General features: G+C 39.9%; 1 protein-coding gene across 1 annotated transcript; it reads left to right on the forward strand.

Moving 5' to 3' along the window:
• The first annotated feature begins 441 nt into the window (after positions 1-441).
• On the forward strand, positions 442-18,972 carry smc1b (structural maintenance of chromosomes 1B). The gene is made up of 25 exons (XM_069162295.1): positions 442-550; positions 896-1,084; positions 1,878-1,990; positions 2,474-2,677; positions 3,677-3,915; positions 4,850-5,108; positions 5,338-5,478; positions 7,479-7,561; positions 7,775-7,982; positions 8,355-8,540; positions 8,697-8,888; positions 9,010-9,156; positions 9,397-9,534; positions 9,764-9,880; positions 10,632-10,738; positions 11,012-11,153; positions 11,404-11,549; positions 15,147-15,300; positions 15,411-15,509; positions 15,587-15,743; positions 16,039-16,193; positions 16,650-16,801; positions 17,111-17,180; positions 18,622-18,732; positions 18,829-18,972. Exons 1-25 carry the CDS (start codon positions 442-444, stop codon positions 18,970-18,972), a joined length of 3,762 nt encoding a protein of 1,253 aa, XP_069018396.1.
• The last annotated feature ends 178 nt before the right edge of the window (positions 18,973-19,150 follow it).

Raw genomic sequence — 19,150 nt, forward strand, 5'->3', positions numbered from 1 at the left:
AATGTGTTTATATTTGTGAATAATTCAATTATTGAATGGAAATCAGCATTTAAAAAACCGTTTTTTTTTTTAGCTGATCAGGCCTCAGACTTTCACCATTTTACTAGTCTAGAAACCTCTGACAATTATTTTATATCAGATTCGAAATGTATGATTTCCATTTGTTTGGATTTAGATTAGGCATGAAAAACATCCTGAATTTAAACTATAAAATAAAAAGGAATTACATTTTCTTTTTTTTTGGTTAAATAAATATAATAAATGTTTAAGCCTATGAACTCATTTTTGAGGACATGGTTTAGTTTGGCACATCAACGACCTGGTTGGAAACCACTTCTGAATTGGATTTGAATGTTCCAAACAGATTCCCGCCTCAGTATTCTCCTGAATGGACTTCCCCTCTGACTCTTGTGGTTGTTCAGCTTAGTAGGTCACATTAAGATGGGTTATCTGAAACAAATAGATTTAGAAAACTTTAAGTCATGGCGAGGGAAGCAAGTTATCGGTCCGTTCATGCGATTTAATTGTGTAATTGGTACAAATGGCTCAGGTAAGTAAACTTTCTGTAGTCCACTTTGCTAATTTTCTATCGATCTAACCTTAGAAGTCTGAACTGCTAGCTACGTCGACAACATGTCAGCTAGTAGCTGCTTAGGGCACCGTGTCATTTATCAGAAAAAAGTTTTGCAGCGCCGATAAATGTGAGTCTCCGTTTAACAATATTAAACCAAAGAATATTTATTTAAAGACAGAGAACATCATTCTGTGAAACGTATATTTTGCGTGGCCTTAAATGATTAGCTAGCTTGATGTGTCTTTGCTAAATGTGGCTAACAGCTAAGCTGTTACATGATTTTAATTAGATGAGTAATTTAGAGCTGTAAACCCGCACTAGGCAAGTCCAATGTGATGGACGCCCTGAGCTTTGTCATGGGGGAGCGGGCCGCCTCTCTCCGGGTGAAGCACCTGAGAGACCTCATACATGGAGCTCACGTCAGTCAGCCCGTGTCTGACAGCGCCCGCGTTGCCATGCGGTACTGCGACGACCAGGACCAAGAGACCATCTTCTGTCGGATCATTACTGGTTAGTATTGATTTTTTTTTTACCATATTAGATTTTACTGTGTGAACTACTATTCATTTTTTTGTCAGTTATTGCAACTACAATTCCTCCAATAAAAGAATCGATGAAAATCTGACTAGATATTTGATTTATGATTAATTTAATGGTAAATTAACAAGCTTTGTACCAATTTCACCACCAAATAATTGCTGTCCTTTCCCAAGCCTGAAAATGTCCAGAAGATTATCTAAATTTGACTTGCATTTTTCAGAAAGTTACTGACAATGTGGTCATTACTAAGTTGCAATTTTACGTTTGTATCACCTGGTAATTAAATTGTCTTTTGAAAAGTAAACTGTTGTTTTCTATTTAATTTTTTAAGGATAAACTTGCTCCTATTTTTCATTCTACTTAGCATTTTAAGGGACAAGTAAAGTTTGAAATTTTGAATGCCTATAGTTCAGGTTTATGAATTGCTTCATCTTAATACAATAGAGATACATTCTATTTTGTTTGTCCTGTTTAAAACATTGCAAAATAACAATTAGAACATTAACCAATAACATCTATAGAGTAGGCCTGTCACAATGATTACATAATCACAATTATTTGTATGACATTTAATCTTTAATGAATATTTAATGATCGTGACAGCCCTACTATAGAGTGTCCCAGTTCTCTGCAACTCCACTGATCACTGTGAAGGAATAGTAGATGCATAACAGCTTTGAAGTATGATATACCCATGTCACTTTTAGTATAAATACAGATTTGGTTCAGATCTGTCTTAACTTCATTTCATTGTATTTTTCAGGGGACTCCTCTGAGTATCGCATCAACGGCTTACATGTTACTTTTGCCAGATACATTGAGGAGCTTGAGAAGATTGGCATTGTGACCAAAGCTCAAAACTGTCTGGTGTTCCAGGTAAAATGCCAGGCGACTGCACTGAAAGTACATCAGTATTGTTAAACTTGAACAACCTGATAAAATGGCACATTTCTTGAACAACATTTGTAGAGCTGAGACAACAAAACCTTTGTTGTAGTTAATATTTTTTCGTCAGACATTTTTCATGCTGTGGATATTGATGGAGGTGAACTAATACACAAAAAAACCCCACTGTAATTCCATACAATAGATTGGAAAATATATACAACATACTTTGTATTTAGCATATAATGACAGGTTCTTAGTGCCGGCACGTGCTTTACAAAAATGATATAAACATAGATAAAATGATGAATGAAATTGTGCTAAATGAGTCAAAAAAAAAAAATGAAATCATAAAAAATGACAGTGAACTGTCACAGCATTAATAAATGCCATAACATGATACTATTGAAAGAAGCACAAAAGCCAGTAGTTAAAATGCCCTATAAACATGTCACTCATGCTCCTCCTCACTAGGGGGCATTGGAGTCCATAGCTTTGAAGGATCCAAAGGAAAGGACCAAGATGTTGGAGTGCATCAGTCAGTCCAGGCAATATGCTGCGGAATATGACAAGAAGAAAGAGGCCCTGCTTAGGGCCAAAGAGGACACACAGTTTCACTTCAACAAGAAAAAATCTGCCACTGTTGAGAGGAAACAGGTGTTCGAGGAAAGAAGAGAGGTAAAGAAGCATACACATTTTTTTTTATTCTGTGTTCCAAATCGTACAATTGTACTAACATTGACTATTATGAGTGCATAGGTGAATTTACTCTGTAAAGTATGGAAATATCAGCGCACTATAAGTACCTGTATGGTGTCCTCAAAATGGTCCATAAATTAAGTGCGAAATGATGGACACTTTTCACACAAAATTCTTGCCATTATGGTTAAGTAGTAGTAGTAGTAGTAGTAGTAGTAGTAGTAAGTAAGGTACCAGTGACCAAAAGTATTTTCAGACTGCGGCAGAGGAAGCAGCAAACACTAATGTGTTTATTTTTAGCTAAGTACCACCATACTGCTGTTGGATAGAAGCCATTAGTATGTTTATTGTGTGCATTAAACAGAGAGCACAAAACCACAACAAACACAAAATCCAGCAGATATGTTGACAGTGATGCATTCAAATGTTATGGTTTTTTCCGGTAAGTGAAGAACAGTGTAAGTCAACTGGACGTTGATGAAATTCAAGTGCTACATAAGTAAGTGGACTAACATGTAAGAGTGCGACATGTGAGTGTATTAAGAGAAGTATGCCATTTGGAGCGCAGCATTAATCACAACTATAATGTTTGGACTCTGTCATAGACGCTTGTACATAACCATCCCTCAGGTCACCAGACACATGCAATTATTTTTCTTGCCAGCAACATTTATACCAACCTACAGAGAAATTAAGTGTCTGGCTGACAGCAGGTGGATTCAAATGGTACTATCACTAATGGCACTGTTGCTGCTTCCTCAATCAGGGATTTAAATATGCCCTCAAAAACAAAAATGTTTAACTCATTTTGCAGAGACCTGCTTCTTCTTTTGCCCTTTTGGTCCTTTTAATTTCTGGACCAAGACATGCTGCACATGTTTGTCATCATAGACTGCATTAACTGGACTGTAATTTAGATAATTAATTGTCTCTTTCCTGTACATCTGGTGACTCCACCCAACACCATCCTATTTCCAGGCACAGAGATACCAGGAATTGGTAGAAGACCTTCAACAAAACCGTATGCAGCTCAGTCTCACTGAGCTCTACCATAACGAGAAGGGCATCAGTGCTTTCAGTGACACCATGAGGGAGAGACAGCACGCTGTAGCTGCTAAAAACAATAAACTGGTGAACTGGGAACAGACGGTCAAAACCCACAAGAAGGAACATGGCCGCCTCATGAGAGAGCAGCAGCACATCGAGAAGGAAGTCCGGTGTGTGGGATGAAATTTTAGGGTGTGTTTGCGGGTGGATCAAAAAATTTAGAGTGATCCTTTTGTGTGCGTCGCACTGTGATGCGCAAGAAGCAGGGTAAAGCTATAACTTTAATGTGTAAGTATTCCAAGTTTCATTGCTTGATTGAGCATCTGCGATTTCTCTGTTGACATGAGCAAATTTTGTGTCAAACTTGGGAAATGGAAAGTAATAAAATGCTTCAGAGCATCTACACCAATGAAGCAGTGAGTCGGGAGAGGTGTTTTGAGTGACATTCCCATCATTGTTAAAGACCACAAATGTGTACATCAGGTCAGGAGCACAACCAGGTGGGTTTTCTTTGACTTTTGCTGTGGTGTACATTTTATCCCAATGGGTCAGACTGAATTCAACTGTGATGCTCTGAGGTGTTTGAGAAAAATTTGTTGCAAACCAGTTGAACTGTGGCGCGTTGACAATTGGGATCTCCAACATCTCAACACATTGAGAATTTAGGATTTGACTGGCTGCCACTTCTTTCTGTTCTCCAAAAATTCGACACAAACTTTGATGTGCGTTCTCTGCTTAAGTTTTGGGAGTATGGAGGAATAGTGCAAGTCAGGGGCTGATGTTGATTGAAGTGACAAAACTTGGAATACTCTGTTCTATGTGCACATCATGGTGCTGCACACCGTTCACGTGCAAACGGGAGCAGTCTCTAAAGTATTTGATCCACCCTCGTGGTAAGAATACAACTGTGACGAAAGTATTTTAAAGTGTAGCTAATAGAGGAGTAAAAAGGTTTTCATTTGTTTCAGTTTAACAGCCAAGCCTCAAATGATGGCATCTTTTTAGTTCAAGTCAAATCACCATATAATATTCATACATATTGCAGGTGTCACTAAACCTGTTATTAACCAAAAGTAACTGGACTCCTTTAACTTTGTCGCACAGCGCCCAGGAGCATATCCTGTCCCAGTCTCAGTCCCAGTACGTCAAAGCTAAAGTGAATGCCTCTCATCACATGAAAAGGGCTGATGACATCCGTGATGCCCTGAAAAAGAGTAAGAAGCTGTTGGCTATTAAAGAGGATGAGCTCGCAGAAAATCGGCAGGGGGTCTCAGAACTTAAGAGGACCTGGAGGAACTATGAGAAGCAGGTCCAGGAACAGGGAGCTGCCCAGGGGCGAGACATAGAGCTAGACGAGGATCAGGTGATGAGACTTATACTATTCACAAAGGTTGAAAACTAACTTGCATGTTTAAATAAAAATGTGTTTTATTTTTTAATTTTTGTATCAAAATTCAATTCAAATCAAAATGCTTAGCCCTACAGATACCTTGAAAAAACACCAAGGACAAGTAATCAGTAAAGTAATATTCATTAGTAATGCTGCAGTCATAACATCCTCATCATGTTTTTTGCATATATTTCTATTATAGTTGGTGCAATACAAAGAGCTGAAGGAGGTGGCCAGGAAACAGGGGGCTGGCCTCAGGCAGCAGGCAGAAAAGCTTCACTGGGAGGTGAGAGCAGATTGTGAAAAGATGGCTTTCGACCAGCGCAGAAAGAAGGAAGTGGAGGTAATTTCTTTGATGCATTTCTGTTGACACTACACGTCCCTTGACGTTCATGAGGACAGATTAAACAGCTGTTGAAAATGCATGTATCTAATTATTGACATTCTGGCTGAAATGACACTGACCCACTATATTTTTTTCTCTCTTTGACCTCATCTTTCCCCACAAATCCCTTGGTACAAAAACAATTAATGTGCAACAACAAAACATATGAGAGACTGAACATTTTTCACATGCAAGAGCCAGATTACGCGTTGATATTTGTAACCTTTAGCTCTCTATTTTTTTTCGAAATGTCTAAAAATATGGCAATCATAATTAAAGTCTATGCCAAGTGTAAAACTAACATATTGTAGATATTACAATAGAGGGTGTTATGCTTTTTCTACTTTTATTATGTGTATATTTTATTATTTTTCTTTTGTTATTGTGTGCATACTTGACTGATAGATCCGCATAAGAATTCCAAAGCCCTTGTATATCTGTAACTGAGCAAATTGCAAATGAAATGTCTTGAATGTTAAATATTATCTACATTTCACACTACAGGGTCAGATTAATAGTGCATCCGGAAAGTATTCACACCGCTTCACTTTTTCCACATTTTGTTAGCCTTATTCCAAAATGGATACAATTTATTTTTTTCCTCAAAATTCTACACACAACACAATACCCCATGATTTGGAAAGGCGCACACTTGTCTATATAAGGTCCCACAGTTGACAGTGCACAAAACAAGCCATGAAGCCCAAGGAATTGTCTGTAGAGCTCCGAGACAGGATTGTATCGAGGCACAGATCTGGGGAAGGGTACAGAACAATTTCTGCAGCATTGAAGGTCCCAATGAGCACAGTGGCCTCCATCATCCGTAAATGGAAGAAGTTTGGAACCACCAGGACTCTTCATAGAGTTGGCCACCCGGCCAAACTGAGCGATCGGGGGAGAAGGGCCTTAGTCAGGGAGGTGACCAAGAACCCGATGGTCACTCTGACAGAGATCCAGTGTTGCTCTGTGAAGAGAGGAGAACCTTCCAGAAGGACAACCATCTCTGCAGCACTCCACCAAGCAGGCCTGTATGGTAGAGTGGACGGACAGAAGCCACTCCTCAGTAAAAGGCACATGACAGCCCACCTGGAGTTTGACAAAAGGCACCTGAAGGACTCTCAGACCATGAGAAACTAAATTCTCTGGTCTGATGAAACAAAGATGGAACTCTTTGGCCTGAATGCCAAGCGTCATGTCTGGAGGAAACCAGGCACCGCTCCTCACCTGGCCAATACCATCTCTACGGTGAAGCATGGTGGTGGCAGCATCATGCTGTGGGGATGTTTTTCAGCAGCAGGAACTGGGAAACTAGTCAGGATCGAGGAAAAGATAAATGCAGCAATGTACAGAGATATCCTTGACGAAGACCTGCTCCAGAGCGCTCTGGACCTCAGACTTAGGCGAAGGTTCATCTTCCAACAGGACAATGACCCTAAGCACACAGCCAAAGGAGTAGCTTTGGGACAACTTTGTGAATGTCCTTGAGTGGCCCAGACAGAGCCCAGACTTGAACCCGATTGGACATCGCTGGAGAGATCTGAAAATGGCTGTGCACCAACGCTCCCCATCCAATCTGATGGAGCTTGAGAGGTCCTGCAAAGAAGAATGGGAGAAACTGCCCAAAAATAGGTGCGCTAAGCTTGTAGCATCATACTCAAAAAGACTTGAGGCTGTAATTGCTGCCAAAGGTGCTTCAACAAAGTATTGAGCAAAGGCTGTGAATACGTCTTATATTTTCGTTCTTTATTTTTAATAGATTTGCAAAAAATTTAAACAAACTTTTTTCACTTTGTCATTATGGGCTATTGTGTGTAGAATTTTGAGGGAAAAAAAATATTTAATCCATTTTGGAATAAGGCTGTAATAACAAAATGTGGAAAAAGTGAAGCGCGGTGGATCATTTCCGGATGCACTGTATGTTGTTAATCATACCACGCATGGAACATCATCTATTGTAGGTTGCCATCAGGAACAGCCAAACTCAGCTGGAAGATTTGACATGCAGAGCTGAGAGGCTAGATGCGTACACCAAGACCTGCAAGTATGTAATTTGTACGCCCTACACCAAAAGGTTGTACAGTTATACTTACCACTAAAGCCAAATGAAATAAATGCTACCTTTGTTTAGGTCTTTCTCAGAAGGCATTCATTCAAACATTGTGCTTGTTTATCTGTGACAGATATGTACTTTAAAATTAGAATGTAGTAACATAGAATTGAGCGTACCTAATTGTAAGAGCTCTGTATTACCCAGTTCATCCCTGGAGGAGTGCTGGCAGCAGGAGGAGGACCTGAGTGCAGAGCTGCAGCGGGGCCTCCAGCGTAGTGAGGAGCTGAACCAGGAGCTGGGCCAGGTGATGGAGGAGCTGGGAAACGCCCGTCTGGACAGCCAGGAGAGCAAACGCCAGTTGCAGCGCAAAGAGCTGCTTGAAAAACTGCGCAGACTTTACCCTGAAACTGTGGTAAGGAACAGACACCCGTAATGAGCACAGATCATATTCTGCAGGTCCTAAAAGATTTACTTCACTGTAAATAAATTACTACAAATATATTGATATTTTCTCTTAAAGAATAACAACAATATAACTACAAATCACTTTGGTACATAGTGACCCATCATTCAAAACTCTTTCAGTGTTAAGTCCTTTATTTGGGCTTAATATACTTGTAGAGCACAATTTAATGGCTATTTTTGTGCTGCTCATAAAGTAGATTTGCGTATTTAGAGACACAGTTCAAGGAATATTCTTATGAACAAGCAAATTATTTGTTCATATCAAGCATCTGTTTCTCACTGTGAAAGGTATTCTGAACCCATTTTTGTCCTTTCCCAGTATGGCCGACTGTCTGACCTGTGCAGCCCAATCCATAAGAAATACCAGCTTGCTGTCACCAAGGTGTTTGGCCGCTACATAAATGCAATTGTGGTCGCTACAGAGAAAGTAGCTCGTGACTGTATATTTTTCCTGAAGGAGCAGCGCGCTGAACCTGAGACGTTCCTACCCACTGACTACTTGAATGTAAGTGGAAACAGTTTCCAAAGCAAACTGTTTTTTGGATGGTTGAAATGGAAAACTTCAAAAAAGGCTGTTCACAATGTGAAGAATAGGTTTATTTATTGGTCAATCACATTAGTAGATGTGAGTCACTCATGACTAACATTACTGCGTGCACAGGTGAGTCCTCTGAATGAGCGACTGAGGGAGGTGCCTGGTGCCAAGATGGTGGTTGATGTTGTACAGGTCAATGCTGCCACAGGTTCTGCCCAGCTGAGGAAAGTCGTGCAGTTTGTCTGTGGCAATGCCCTGGTGTGTGAAACCATCAAAGAAGCCAAGAGTGTGGCCTTTGACAGACAGGAGCGTATGAAGGTAAACTTAGCTGTCACTGATGTTCACTGAGTTAGAGAGAGAAGTTCAGGTAATTGTTTTTTCAATTGCTTGAAGTTGTTAAAATGACAGCAGACACGTTAATTGGTTATGTTTCCTGTAGACAGTAGCTCTGGATGGGACACTATTTGCAAAATCAGGTGTGATCTCTGGAGGCTCCAGTGACCTGCGGACCAAATCTCGCATCTGGGATGAGAAAGACATGAGGCGGCTGAAAGAACGCAAGGATCAGCTGACCACTGAGTTGCGTGTGAGTAAACACACAAATTGTCAAATTAAACTTAAAAGTCTTGATTTCATCTAAATAAAGTAATTATTTATTATTATTATTATTATTCGATTCTGCAAAATTCTGCCCAAGTTTCAGAAATTCCTCTTTTTTTTTTAAATTGTTTTTAATGTACAATATATTCTGTCAAACACACTATATATTTTTGGCAGAATACTTTGTTAAGTACAAGACACAAGTTTTGTTATGGTTTTGTGACAGGATTTGATGAGGCTAAAGAGGAAGGAGGCGGACCTAAAGCAGATTATTGCGCAGGCTCAGGGTGTTCAGACCCGCCTCAAATACTCCAAAGTGGAGTTGGAAAATCTTCAGAAGAGAAACATCCCTAAATGTCAAGCGGTAGGGCCACAGAACTCTGAAATGTAATATCATAATTGAGACTGTAGCCTTTGTCATGATTTTTCTGTATGTGTACGTCAGCCAGAGCCCGAAGTTTTTCAAAATCACTTGAACCACAAAGCACATTAGATATACAAGGATATATCGACTCATGGTAACACAGGTAAAGTGACAAGTACTTTTTTTTCAGTGCTTCCGATGTCTCATCTGTCTTGCTGATTGTTTCCAGGACATTTCTCGTATGGAGAGCGAATTGGCAAACTGGGATTCTCAGATTCAGATGCAGGAGGAGGGTGCGGAGGCAAAGAATGCAGAGATGACAACAATTAGAGATCAGATTGACCAGGTACTGCTGTCTGCAGAGCTTTCAGAACCTGTGCTGACCTGGACTACCCTTTTTGCCCTTGTGCAGGGGTTACGAGTGAATTCAGTTTCGTAGCAATTTCTCAGTCTCTGAATTTTCTGTATTATCCTGTCGGCAAAAGAAAATCCTAATTACATTGTTATGAGTTGGATTAATTTCATTTTCAAGTGTCTGTGCCCAAAATGAGAACCACTGGCATACAGAAGTTCTAAAACAAAAAAGCTTCAATCAGCCACCATGGCTTTGTTGTGTTTTTCTGTATGTGTGCGTCAGCCAGAGCCCGAAGTGTTTCAAAATCACTTGAACTTCAAAGCACATTAGATATACAAGGATATATCGACTCATGGTAACACAGGTAAATACTTGTGTACAAGTACAAGTACAAGTACTTGTGATTTTTCCTGAAGGAGCAGCGCGCTGCTACATTTAACTACACTATCGTGTTCTGCATGTAATATATATTGTATATTGTGTATGTATATATTGTTGAGTTTGTGTTTTGTACTGTCCATCATGTTTTTTGTTTAGTTTTATGGATTTTAAGGGCCCATCTATTGTGGCCATAGCACAATAGCTTAGGCTATAAATGAAGTGGTGTGCTGTTCATACTATATACATATCCATACAAATAAACATTAAGTAAATTAATTTTTAAAGAACAATGCATTTCTTGTGGCTGGTTATTCTGTACTGTAGGTATTCATTTAACAGTATGGCTGATCTGTGTAATTAGATGGAGGATGTGGTATTCTCTGAGTTCTGTGCTGAGATTGGTGTGGACAGCATCCGAGAGTACGAGCAGGAGCACCTGGAACAGCAGACAGAGCTTGACAAGAAACGGTACAACAATCACACGCTAGTGTTTTCTGTATCTAAATTTAACCAGCTAAATCTATGATGATTTTTTTTTGTGATAAATAACTCCGTGATAAACAACGAAGTGTTATGGCTTTTTAATATCGTGTTTTTTTGTGAGGAAGTTTGAATGATTTTAAGTGTAATCACCAACTGTGTGTAATACAGTGAAATATCTCACCAGATACCAGATACATACTGTATGAAAGTTCTGGTTTGTTTTGCAACATAAACACCTTCATACATCTCTCCCTGCAGGCTAGAGTTTGAAAATCAGTGTGCTCGCCTGAATGCAAAACTTGACTATGACCAGGACCAACTGGAGCAGCAGAGGAAGAAGCTTTACAAAATGAAGGATACCATCAGTAAGGAGGACAGAAGCATGGCTGACCATAGAAAGGTAATTTTCTCAGGCTTTCACTGATAATGCTGACATAAAGTAGTTCACTACTTTTAAACTACCATATATGGCAAAAGGATTACCCATCTTCCCCCTAAATATCAATGTCTTTTAGAGTCTGCAATTAGGGGTTTTAGAGGACACATTGGTTGTTGCTGGAAACACCCTGGTTAAAAACAAACACATGGCCTTTTGTGGTCTTTTTGGCCAGTGCATGCTTTTTCTGCACAATGTTTCTGTTCCCCTTCAGGATGAGGAGAAGCTGTTGGTGGTGTTGGAGGAAGGTCAGAAAAAGCTGCTGGAGCTGAAGAATCAGCTGCTCTCTAACAAAGGCCAGTTGTCTGCTGTCAAAGCTGAGCTGGACCAGAAAACTAAAAGTCTTCAGGAGATGAACAGGTAAAACTCCCTCTTTCTGCCACTTTTCCTGTCGTTTGTGCAATTATTACTGCCGCCACTCGTACTACTGCCTCTAAAGGCCTGAATGTGCATGCATCAGTGTGGTGCACATCTGTTAGAGCCCCTCTCGTACTTAGGTCATAAATTGACATTTTAAGCCTTATGTGATGCGCTTTTTTTCCTCTTAATTGGGGATTCAATAATCAGGTTTGCGCCATTGCTCTGCACACAGTAATTATTCATATAGGCACCAATGACATTAGCCTCAGACTCTTGCTATGATACAATTAAAACATGCATTGGTTGTTTGCTGTGATTATACTGTATAAATGTGATTACAAATAGTTTACCTGTATATTTTAGCACGTGTGAAAAATAGGTGTTGGTTTTATTGCATGAATGACACACCGTACATGCGAGGGTTAGATGACGCCACACAGCAACAGGTAACGCAGGCAGTGTGTTCCAGGCCGAAGGCTTTGTTCTAGGTGGTTTCTTACTTTTGTGTATGAGCATAGAATGCATAGTATTAGGATAGAATTCTGTAAACTAGTTAGTTTCGGAGATAGTAATATTAAGTCGGGTGAGACTTGCAGTGTTATTCTGCATTAAGTTGGCACTTTGTGTGGACTGTAAAACTTTTTAACACCTATGTCTGTGATACAGTCATCAATACTACAGACCTGTCTTATTCCTGCAATTTGAATTTCACGTCAGCTGCTAGATTCTGCAATGCTTTTGCCTCCACTGACATCATCAACTATCAATGACGTTACACCCACTTTCAATTCAATCTGTGAAAATACTCTGGAGAATGTGATCCCTTTAAAACCCAGGAAATCCAAAACTACACACCAGCCCCGGCTAAACAATGACATCAAATCTTTAAAGAAGTCCTGTCACAGCGTTCAGCAAAAATGGAGGCGGTACAGTTAGCTTGCATACTTGAACAAGTTAAGTTTTATTGAAAACTTGTAAGCAAGCAGTGAAGATGGCAAGATAAGAATATTACAATAACCTCATTAAAATAGATGGATCCAACCCGAGTCTTCTTCAATGTTATAAGTTGCACATTCAGTCCATCCCCTGCCATTTTATGAATGGATTTTATGAATGGCAATGGTCTCTTTCAAATATTTCAGCATTTAGGTCAGGGGATAGTACAGAAACTGCACTGCTTAGGGTTTTACATGATCTTCTTTCAGCAGCTGGCTGTGGACAACAGAGTATTCAATTCTTGTTGGATCAGTCTGCAGCTTTTGACACAGTTGATCATAGAATTTAATTGAACGTCGTAAAAATTGGGTGGGTATTTCAGGTTTGGTTTTGAATTGGTTTGAGTCTTTTTTGTCGGGGAGGTCCTTCTATGTGGAAATTGGGAATTTTAAATCAGCACTGGCACGACTACAATACATATTTCCACACGGTTTTGTTCTTGGACCCTTGCTATTGTCTTTCTATACGCTAGCGTTCTGTCATATTATTAAAAAATACAATATCAACATCAACTACCATTTCCATGCCGGTGATACAGAATTATATCTCTCCTTTGACACCAATCACTTAAACAACTTCCACTAAACAAAAACTGGATGGCATCAAATCTACAGCTGAATTAAGAAACATCTGAAATGATCATCATTGGTCCAGACTCCAAATTAACAGATACAGTGCATCTGGAAAGTATTCACAGCGCTTGACTTATTCCACATTTTGTTATTATATTTATATTTATTCCAAAATGGATTAAATTCATTTTTTTCCCTCAAAATTCTACACGCAATATCCCATAATGACAAAGTGAAAATAGTTTGTTTAAAATTTTTGCAAAGCTATTAAAAATAAAGAATGAAAATATAACACGTACATAAGTATTCACAGCCTTTGCTCAATACTTTGTTGAAGCACCTTTGGCAGAAATTACAGCCTCAAGTCTTTTTGAGTATGATGCTATAAGCTTGGCACACCTATTCTTGGGCAGTTTCTCCCATTCTTCTTTGCAGGACCTCTCAAGCTCCATCAGGTTGGATGGGGAGCGTTGGTGCACAGCCATTTTCAGATCTCTCCAGAGATGTTCAATCGGGTTCAAGTCTGGGCTCTGGCTGGGCCTCTCAAAGACATTCACAGAGTTGTCCCGAAGCCACTCCTTTGTTATCTTGGTTGTGTGCTCCAGGTCGTTGTTCTGTTGGAAGATGAACCTTCGCCCCAGTCTGAGGTCCAGAGCGCTCTGGAGAAGGTTTTCATCAAAGAGGTCTCTGTACATTGCTGCATTCATCTTTCCCTCCATCCTGACTAGTCTCCCAGTTCCTGCTGCTGAAAATCATCCCCACAGCATGATGCTGCCACCACCATGCTTCACCGTAGAGATGGTATTGGCCAGGTGATGAGCGGTGCCTGGTTTCCTCCAAACATGACGCTTGGCATTCAGGCCAAAGAGTTCCATCTTTGTTTCATCAGACCAGAGAATTTAGTTTCTCATGGTCTGAGAGTCCTTCAGGTGCCTTTTGGTAAACTCCAGGTGGGCTGTCATGTGCCTTTTACTGAGGAGTGGCTTCCGTCTGGCCACTCTACCATACAGGCCTGCTTGGTGGAGTGCTGCAGAGATGGTTGTCCTTCTGGAAGGTTCTCCTCTCTTCACAGAGCAACGTTGGCGCTCTGTCAGAGTGACCATCGGGTTCTTGGTCACCTCCCTGACTAAGGCCCTTCTCCCCCGATCGCTCAGTTTGGCCGGGTGGCCAACTCTAGGAAGGGTCCTGGTGGTTCCAAACTTCTTCCATTTACGGATGATGGAGGCCACTGTGCTCATTGGGACCTTCAATGCTGCAGAAATTGTTCTGTACCCTTCCCCAGATCTGTGCCTCGATACAATCCTGTCTCGGAGGTCTACAGACAATTCTTTGGGCTTCATGGCTTGGTTTGTGCTCTGACATGCACTGTCAACTGTGGGACCTTATATAGACGGTGTGTGTCTTTCCAAATCATGTCCCATCAACTGAATTTACCACAGGTGGACTCCAATCAAGTTGTAGAAACATCTCAAGGATGATCAGTGGAAACAGGATGCACCTGAGCTCAATTTTGAGTGTAATGGCAAAGGCTGTGAATACTTATGTACATGTGATTTTTTTGTTTTTGATTTTTAATAGATTTGCAAAAATTTCAAAAAAATGTATTTCACGTTGTCATTATGGGGTATTGTGTGGAGAATTTTGAGGGAAAAAAATGAATTTAATCCATTTTGGAATAAGGCTGTAATATAACAAAATGTGGAAAAAGAGAAGCGCTGTGAATACTTTACAGATGCACTGTAGGTCTATTAATACAAGAATTAAAATAAATAATATCTGAATCTTTGATACTAATGTTTGTAATGCATTATTTGAAAGTTTGTTTCCATCAATTGCACATATGGAAACATCTTTAATGCAATTCGGTATGTTTTAAATATAATGAGTTGCTTTTTTTCTGATATGCTATGCAGTAAGAATGTTTTTTAGAGAGGGTCTAGATTAAGACTAAAATGAAAAAAAAAATCTAACAAGACAACATATACCAAATTTTAACATGGCCTTCTTTTTCTGTTTGGATTTCTCTTAGAGAGTTGGTCAAGCTACAGCAGGAGGTGATGTCCGCAGAGACTGCCCTGGAGCAGAAACGCTTAGCTAGACACAACTTACTGCTGGCCTGCAAGATCCAGAACCTGCCTATCACGCTGCTGTCAGGGGAACTGAATGAAATCAGTGAGGTTCAGGTATGACACAGATGTGCAGTCTTTTCTTAATCACTAGTCCTGCAAAAAATTGACCTTTTTTGAAAAGTAATAAAGTCTTATCTGATTGTTGATTTGTCTGGTCTGTGTAGCTGGACACAGATTCTGAGAGCACCTCAGCCACTGCGAACATCTTCAATAGAGAGGCACAGCTGGTCATTGATTACTCTGAACTTGAGGCAGAGCTCAGGGTGAGACATGGAACCTCAACATTGTTCTTATATGAACAGCAGGTACCACAGAGCATTAATTGAAAATGTGTTGACAGAGTCTGCAGGCTGAGGAGGAGGTGCAGGCCTACCTGGAGAAGCGGAAGGAGTCGGTCTCCTCTATAGAGGCAGTGCTACATCACACCGCTGCCCCCAACCTGAAAGCTCTGGAGAAAATGAGGGAGGTGAAAGACAAGTTACTGGAAGTGATGGAAGGTATTTAATTTAATTTATTGAGATTTCTGTTTTAATACAAAACTCTTGGTGGAATTTATGTACTAAAATCTCTGAACAGTGCTTTGAAACACAAAACCACTTAATTTCTATATTTAACATTGCATTCATAAGATGTGTATCCATTTTCTATTACTGAGTACAAATACGGGGTTTTACTCAGTGGTCATCTCTTTTCATTGAGATTTTTATCTTTTATTACCATATGGGATTTCTGTGTTTTTTTAAAATGTATGATTTGTGCAGTACCTGCACTGACCTCCTCTCTCTCATGCAGCCTTTGATGCCAGCACTAAAGCAGCCAGGAAGTGCAGTCAGGAGTTCATGCAAGTCAAAGCCCAGCGCTTCCACCTCTTCAGTCAGTGTTTCGAGCATGTGTCTGTCGTAATCGATGAAATTTATAAAAGAATATGCAGAAACAGCAGTGCCCAGGTGAGGCAACAGAACACACATAGAAACATACACTAAACTTTATCTGTTTTTATTGTATTTATCTACATTTGAATCACTTTTCTTTCCCTCACCAGAGTGTTTGTTGTTAGATGTATTTTTACATGAGATTTATCTGACTACAACCTGACTTACAACCAATCCATTTTGTATATATTTGTCAAGTTTGTATATTCTTGGAGGATTATTTACTGTATATTAAACTGTTTGTTTAAAGTGGATGTATATCTACACTCTACTCGACTATAGAGGTTTCTAACCCACTCCAGTTCTATCATGAAGGGCATTTTATGTTAAGCTGAATATATACTAAACAGTATACTGAACATAATTCTCATTACCTGAGCATTTCATCAGTTGTTATAAACAAAGTACAAGATACCTTAAATGACAAAATCAAAGAAAAGACATTAAATGAATCTGCTAAATGCGTCCCAGGCCATTCTGAGTGCAGAGAATCCCGACGAGCCATACTTGGGTGGCATCAACTACAACTGCGTGGCTCCAGGGAAACGCTTCATGTCCATGGACAATCTGTCTGGTGGAGAAAAGGCCATCGCTGCCCTAGCCTTGGTATTCGCCATACACAGGTAACATTAGACTCACAATGAAATCCTAAAGTAGAATAGTTTCCATTAGATGACAAGACATCAAATTAGCGGTAAAGAGGTTACAAAAGTGGGATAAAAGTATCACCCCTGAAAAGAACCTCTTTCTGTATTTTCCCGTGTGCTGAAACGACTATTCCTTCTTAAATAGAAGGCTTTCTCATTTACCCAAAGCACTTTTCCCACGTATGTAAAACCAGTCGCAACAATTATAATGACTGTAGCTCTGACTTTGCTGGCTTACTGTGTCCGTGCTGTTTGTGTACTTGCCGTTTGTGTTATTCCTCCCAGCTTTCGCCCTGCTCCCTTCTTCATCTTGGATGAGGTGGACGCAGCCCTGGACAACACTAACATCGGCAAGGTAAGACTCCAGCTGCATCCGGGTCTCGCTGTTAAAATCTACAGCTGTGCTGAAATAGTTATTGTTGCTAACTTAGTTGTCAATCAATAGAAAAGGAATAGTCAGCTATTTTGATATATGGATATATTATGTGAATCCATTCTTTAAAGCACAGTATGGAGGACCACAGAACACACAGAAATAGCATTTCAAAAATGTTCTGGTTTTCAGCAGTTTCAGGTTAAGGTTTGTCAATTGATAGCTTAACTTTAGGCATTTATTTTGCTTCTTTTTTTTTTTTCCAGCTATGTAACGAGTGCAGCTTTCATCAACTTGTGTAACATTTACCTGGTGCAGCCTTTACTCTGCTGCACTGCCTGTCTGTGAGGCACAGCCCTGCCCTTCATGAAGCACAGACACGCTGCAGAGCAGAGAAACAGACGAATTAGCGTGACTTTCAGTGACAGAAAAATTAGCGAATCTGACTGAGCTGAAATGAAACGGGTGCACAGGAACTAAGAAAAATAAGTAGTAGTCACTGGACGTAACTGCAGTTCTTTGTGTACGTTTACATTTTGTTTCTTTCGTAGAGGGCGGGGCATCCCGTCATCGCAAGACAACAGTAGGGGAAACGCTGTAGATTAATAAATTCATTTGCAGATACATACACCAAATGCTCGATTCCTATTTCTATTACTCCTGTGGACCTCCATACAGCAGCTATAATCAATACATTTATAACAGTGGCAAATGTCAATGGAAAATGTGACAATCTGAGAAGGTCCTGCCTCGTGATGAACCTGCAGAGAATTAAATCCTGAAAATGAAGCTCTGGTCTGTTTTACAAAGCTTTATAACGAGTTTAAGCTCATTGTTTATGTCTGACTTATTACTTTACTGTTGTGCTCCACTCTCACCACTGATATAACATTATTTTCAGCCACTGCAGGCAGCTTGGTTTGTGTGAAAAAACTCACCCTGAACGTAGTGGAGCATTTAGCAGCTCAAGTGCAAGATGCTGTATGTTCCTCAGGAGTTGGTAGACATTTAAAACGTGTGTGAAAAGAGTTAATACTAGGCTTGCATTATCCAGGTGGACAAACACACACTTCCAGATGATTGATCATTTTTTCCACAACAGCTAGAAATGTAAATATGCAACATAACTTGAAAGGTGAAGAAAAATAAGCTTAAAATATGACGATTTCATTGTTGTGTTCACATCATGGACCTTTGGTCATGCTCTCTATAAAAATGTTGTATTTCTTTTCTCTGCTTTATATCATTTTTAAGGTGCCTGAGTTACGGGACACGGTTCTGATCAATTAAAAAAAATGCCCTCCCTAATAATGTACATGATGATAATAAGTTACAGCTGTAATATCCACAAATGCTATATGTCATATCAAATGCTATGATATATTATTGTGCACACCTTGTGTGGGTGTTCTGATTTATCCAGGTGACCAGTTTCATCAGAGAGGAGTCCAGGGAGAACATGCAGATCATTGTCATCTCCCTGAAGGAGGAGTTTTTCTCCAAGGCTGACGCATTGCTGGGAGTCTATTCAGATGTAACAAACCTTTATAGCATCATGCAAGTTGGAGAGGAAGTTTTAATTTCTTTATTAAATAACAATGCACTCACTACGGCGTTCTCTTCTTCACAGTTTGATGAATACATGTTCAGCCGCATTCTGACCCTGGACCTCCGTCCTTACCCTCTGGTTGAGGAAGACAGTGGGAAACAGACGGACAAAGATCCAGAAATGGACAGGAGGCAGGATTTGCGTGGCCTGAAATCATCTGCATGAAGCCACAATTTGTTTCCTTTTTTCTTAATGTTGATTGGCCATGGCCCAGTTCTACGTGGTTTTATCTTTTGACAAGTTGTCCAGGCAGAGAAACTCTCTTAAATATCAAGTTATGACCTCCATCTATGTTCTACTTCAGGCAGTTTTACTTAAGAAGTTTTAGTAACTTGATTTGTAT

This window comes from Embiotoca jacksoni, unplaced genomic scaffold, assembly GCF_022577435.1.
Source record: "Embiotoca jacksoni isolate LCO1_2020_lvr unplaced genomic scaffold, fEmbJac1.0.p SCAF_3, whole genome shotgun sequence".
NCBI classification, from domain to species: Eukaryota; Metazoa; Chordata; class Actinopteri; family Embiotocidae; genus Embiotoca; species Embiotoca jacksoni.